Raw genomic sequence first — 5982 nt, 5'->3', positions numbered from 1 at the left:
AATAATAATAATAAGGTAACAATAAATTGCAGGTTTTGTAGAAAGACAACAGGCTACAAAGTTTTATTTCATTTTCACCAAATTATATCCCCACTATGCTACGCAACCATAAGATTTATTTAAGACTGATATATCTCTGAAAACATGCAATGGATGTATGTACTGGAAGATTTATTAAACATCCAAGCCTTTAAAAAGAAAGACTGACTTAATTTAGAATTTTAGTACAAAATAACAGTACAAAGTTAAAGATTGATTGATTGATCTGACTTAGTATTATTCACGAGCGGTAGAAATGGATTATGGGATAGTTAGAGATCTAGACACTTTCACTTTGCTACTTTTTATATTCGTCAGTGACCAGAGCCCAGTTAGTGACAAAGTGACACCTGTAATTACAATTGTACCAATTACAAACCCACTAAATTATCTTTGGAGGTGAGAAAAATCAATGGCAAGCTATCTAATCAAGTAACGACTTGTTAAACTTTCTATTACTCATATTTAAAAGCACTAGTGACATTAATCCTATAAATGTCCTGTTCGTAAAGGGTTAAGTTTTCTGAGAAGAGTCGCTACACTTAATGATTATTAGACATAAAGCCTGGTCTTTTAACTATTTCACTGTCGGATGGGGCAGTAAAAAACATTCAAAGCAGGGTCAAAGTCTTCAAAGGACTTCATTAACAGACCCCCCCTGCTAATGAAAACTCCCCATACAGCGATTCAGCGTCCAGCAGACACCTCCCGCACATAAAAAGGATTTTACAGAACAGTACAAGAAAATGTGCTCGGTAAACTGGAAAAATGGATGTATTGGTCTGCACAGTGTTAGCAAATGTTCAGTCTTGTAGCTCTTTGTAGAAAGTTGGATAAGCAAGTGCCTGAGAGGGGAGAATTCTTTTCAAAAGTAAAATGTGTGTGTGTGTGATGTGCGACCCCTCTCTGAGGTACTAGAGAGGGCGAGATGAGTATTAGGAGCATATAACCAACAGACTCAAACCAGGCTTTGTCAGGATTAGGACAGATTAAAAAACAAAAAAACAAAACACTAACACAAACCGTCACCATCCCGGATTGATCTGTTAAACTGATTTAAATCCTTATAATGTTGTCAAAGGAATAGTTATAATTTAAATTTTCTTCTCAGTCAATAAATGTCTTCCAACAATTGTTTTAAAAAAAACAATAGCAAAAAAACACTTCTCCCTGTATGTGTATTCTATAGTAGAAGTAATTTCCTACCAGAAGACCGAAATAAATTTTGCTTGTTTGTTTAATCCAAATAAATTGCATTGATAATAGTATTGGTCGAATAATAAAATGTAAAAATCAAACCCTGGTTAAAATAAAAAAGTTACCTGAACAAAATATCCACAATTTATGTTTTCATAGTGATTAAATGATTATATGTATATGTATATATATATATATATATATATATATATATATATATAGATATAGATATATAGATATATAGATATATATAATCACACACACACAATTTAAGTTTACACTGTAACAATTATTAATTATGTGTCAGCGAGTAAAAAACAAACTACGTCACATCTTGTGTGGTCAGCATTCTGATTAACAATCCTTAAAGAGTGATGAAAAGTTATGTTTCCACCCTACATTTATATAGTGATCAAGTAATTATTTTAAGTTCAAATTTCATTGGGCGCTATTAGTAAATGAGTCTTTAATTAAAGAGATTTCGCCCGTAATCGCCACTAATATATTGGCTATCACTTTCAGCAACAGATTCCGTCTGTGTTTAGATCAGGTATTTACAGTCAATTTATCATTCTGTTACCTTCTTAGAACCTCATTAATTATCCCAAGAATAGCAAGAAAGGCCGTCTCATTGACAGTAATTTAAGTATTAAAATAAAAAAACCTGCTGTTTATGTAATATAGACATTGCCTGTAATAAATATAGATTTAAAATACTAGCAAACGACATCTGTGTTGTTTTTGTTAATAACATCCCTCCCCCATCTCCAGAAAATAGACAAAAAAATGTAGAATTCACAAACATTTATTTAGATTTTCACCAAAGAATGGACAATCTTGTTTCTATTCACAAGCGAATTAATAAAATTTTAAAACACAGGAGAATGCACAGGCAGTGAACGTGGGTGTAAGTGGCCGCCCCTTTAAGAACTGATCTATATATATATTTATATACATAATTACATATACACAACAACACACCATTAGACAAAAAAATACCTTTTTTTTGAGATCTAACGAATTATTCTTTCTGCCCCATTTGATAGTTTGGAAATTACAATTTTAAGCGCTCTCTGCATCAAAGGGCCCATTCGTGCCGTATTGAACAAGTGTACACAAATCCTGAGATAATTGGGAACAGTGCTTATTACACAGAACTCGATTCGGTAAGAGCTGGCCAGCAGATCAATAACGATTTCAATGGAGGGGGGGGGGGGGGGGTAGGCATTGGTACATTAATCGCAAATACATGAACGCCTCAAGTTAACTGGAGGCCGAGACGAATGAGCTGCAATCACCTTTGGCAATTTAAAGAGTTAACTGGTGTCATTTTACCCACATCTCCACAGTAGAAAAACAGTTTATGACCCAATGGAATTTGTATAATGTGTTCAGTTATAAACTGTGGCATCAACAGTAATATACACCCAACATTGTACATGTATACATTTTATAAATAGACTTTTAATAAGGCTCTCTGAAAAGAAAAAAAACCAGGAGGTGAGATCTGGAGGGGTCTGATGGCGAAGTCAAAAAAGTTCAACTGAAAAAAAAAAATTCCTACCTTAAATACACAGGTTGAGACATTTTTTTTGGGGGGTGGGGGTTTGATTAGAAATGACAGCTGTTAAGATTTGAGATTTTACTGGAAAAGTTCTGTCCAGTCTGTAACATATTTTCATGCGCCAAGTTTAAATGGTTTTGCATGGGAGCCAGGGAAGGGGTTAACATGGCAATGACCTGTGGCTGGCTCCCAGGTTGGCCTGTGTAGGGTGAGGTTGGGGCAGATGGCTGAACAGATCCCCCAATGATATTGTCTATGGAGAAGGATGTTCTTGTCTGTGAGTCCGTTTTTAGAGTCTGTATGATTGGCAAGGTGGGACTGAGCTGCGAATAGAAAGACTTTCGCGATAGTTCGTTGCCTATGAAGCCGGGCAAAGTAGGGCTGGAGAACACAGACGTCGGTGTGGGCAAAGGGCAATGCGTGGGTTGGAAGGAGAAGGTGGCACCTGGGTGGTGCTGGTGGTAGCTTTGCAGCTGGAGCCCATAGTTGTAGCCATAAGGTCCATATCCAAATGCTGGCATGAAACTACCGGGGTCCCTCAGGATCTCTGTACTCTGCTGTCTCTTAAACCTCTTCCTCCTGCGCAGGAAGCTCCCATTGTCAAACATGTCTGCAGACTCTGGGTCCAGGGTCCAGTAGTTGCCCTTGCCAGGGTTTCCCGGCTCTCTGGGGATTTTGACAAAGCAGTCATTGAGAGACAGGTTGTGCCTGATTGAATTCTGCCAGGCGGGGAACTTTTCCCTGTAATAAGGGAACCGATTGCTGATAAACTCGCAGATCTCACTCAGAGTCAGTCTCTTTTTGGGGCTCTGCAGTATAGCCATAGTAATCAGGGCGATGTAGGAGTAGGGGGGCTTCACCAGGGTGTTTTTGGGGTTCTTGTCCACCCCTCTTTGGTTGGAGTCGGAACCAGAGGAGAGGTCCGGGGAGGCTGCGTCCTCTCTGTGCGTCCTGGAGATATTATCGTCCGAATCGATGTCAGACTGGTAGTCGGAGTACTTCCCATCCTTCACGTTCATGTCACCGACCACATCGATGTCGGTGTCTTCAGAGAGCAGGGAGCTATCAGACATCTCAGTTCCCAAAGTCATCGTAATGAGAGCAGGAAGTCCTCGTCTACTCCCAATCCAAACTCCAGGACCCCCCTAGTGGAACAACTCTGAATGGGATCCTCTGTTACCCACAGCAAAAATCAGTGGCAAAATTCTCCTAAATTGTAAAGGTGGTAGGGGGGTGGGGGGCAGCATTCACCAGCTCAGATCCTGACACCCCCTCATCTCCTCCTCCTTACTCCCTTTAAAAAGTAGGAACTCCTCAGTAACCAAAAAAAATAAAATAAGTCGATGCACCCAGAAGCACTCTCAGCCTGATACTGCTGCCCTTCCCACTGCTCACTCAGCATTTGTACTGCCAGCCCTGTCACGTGTGCACGACGTCACCTCTACTAGGGATCCTACCTCTGTCTCTCTAACCTGATGTGAGCTAGTTGACACCTTTTAATGCCCAGGCTAGGAATCACATCATGGATTTAAATTCGAGGCTAAATATTTTAGAGCTTTTTTATTTCAATTTTCATTAAAAAGAGCAAAATATCTACTGAAGTCCAAACCGACTCATATGTAGATGGGTTAAACAATTTATCCTAATTAAAGCACATCATCTCATTAAATTATCCTTATTTACCATTTGCAATTTGGACTAATGCCAGTATATTTAGGATGTAGTGACTGCAACAAAAAACTCCTTCTTTCCTAGAACAATACCTCGGTTCTTAGAACTTTTTTTTTAATTACTATGGATAATCGTTATTCTGTGTTAGGCATTTTGTTAAATAATTCTATACTGCTTTTTATTTTAATTTACTCTAACACAAGGTGCCAGGGTCGTCGGAATAAAACCAACGTCTGTTTGGATACCGTAAGTATTTATAAGAAGAAAAATACATTTTCGTACATTTAAATATTCATGATCAATACAACCAATTGTTAAATAAGTTAAAACCAGTTAAATATAGTTACCTTGTAAACGAAATATGTCAGAAATAATTATCTGGGTTGTAAGTCGAATTTCTGAGTGTTTATCAAAATTGTATAAATGTTTAAACAAAATATAGAATAGTCAATCAATTTTTAAGTTTGCTTTATTGTATTCCAGCGAACGAAACATTTACTGCAAACCTATGCAACAACTTTGACATCTGTTGATGAAGTCAATGGAGTATTAAAATATTTTTATTATTGTCATAATATTAACATAAGTTATAAAGAAGGTCCGAGTCTAATCAGAAAGGGGATCGAAAAGGCAGCAAAATTGGGTTAATACACTATTCTGATTTAAGGATGTGAAATACATTGCTACTATAATACAAGATAACTATGAAGGTTTTCTATATGTCTGTGCTGTAATTACTCTGACATCCTAATATTTGTGTCTGAGTGAGAAGAGCAGATGTTTAAAATGCAGAGTAGCTCTCAACTGCATCTACAAACTGCAACATTACTTAATTGTATCAATCTGTACCCTCTGGCAGATGTTCTGATCTCCGTGTGGTGTAACTGCCACCGAGAATGGGGGGTTGTATTTCAACCATAATCATCCCAAAAAACACGTCGATGAATGGTTACTATACAAATAAGCGCAATAGCATTGTTGTGAATAGCTGCACATTCGGATTTATTTTACAAATGTATGTCATTTAGCAAGTTGTGCATGCATGCTTTTATTATGTATGTTTGTGTGTATTTTTGATGCATAAACATACTTTATTTTTTTAAAATAGGTGTGTAAAAATTGGACTTTGTCTTGTGCTCATATGTGTTATTTTTTTGTTTGTTTGACAAACCGTATACAGTTTTTTTTATGTTGTTCATAAAACATGCATCTTACTATTGAGATATAAGATCTTCCCCTTTGAAGTATACGAATTATAAAAACAAGTTTGCAAGGCTATTTTTTTTTCCTGGCTTCTATTTGGGATCCTAGAAGTTTGTCCATTGCATCTGATCTGCACATTTATTTCCATGTATCTTATGATGCGAGTATGCATATTGGTACTCTACTGATATCTGCTTTAGTAAGTGGGACAGAAATATTTTATATTGAGCATAGATGTATTTTATGTTGTTATTGAGGATAGATCTGCATTACATTGTTATCGACATAGCTGTTTTGTATTGCTTTGT

The 5982-nt window shown here is 37.1% G+C and overlaps 1 protein-coding gene across 1 annotated transcript; it reads right to left on the bottom strand.

The window, feature by feature from the left end:
• Positions 1–2025: 2025 nt before the first annotated feature.
• Positions 2026–4083, bottom strand: LOC142134178 (forkhead box protein D2-like). Its single transcript, XM_075194510.1, has one exon. The coding sequence runs from the start codon at positions 3889–3891 to the stop codon at positions 2848–2850; it is 1044 nt and encodes a 347-aa protein (XP_075050611.1). The 5' UTR covers positions 3892–4083; the 3' UTR covers positions 2026–2847.
• Positions 4084–5982: the final 1899 nt, after the last annotated feature.

This window comes from Mixophyes fleayi, unplaced genomic scaffold (assembly GCF_038048845.1).
Source record: "Mixophyes fleayi isolate aMixFle1 unplaced genomic scaffold, aMixFle1.hap1 Scaffold_4097, whole genome shotgun sequence".
Taxonomy (NCBI): Eukaryota; Metazoa; Chordata; class Amphibia; order Anura; family Limnodynastidae; genus Mixophyes; species Mixophyes fleayi.
The sequence above is the reverse complement of the archived record's forward strand: the minus strand, read 5'-3'. Positions and strand labels throughout refer to the sequence as shown.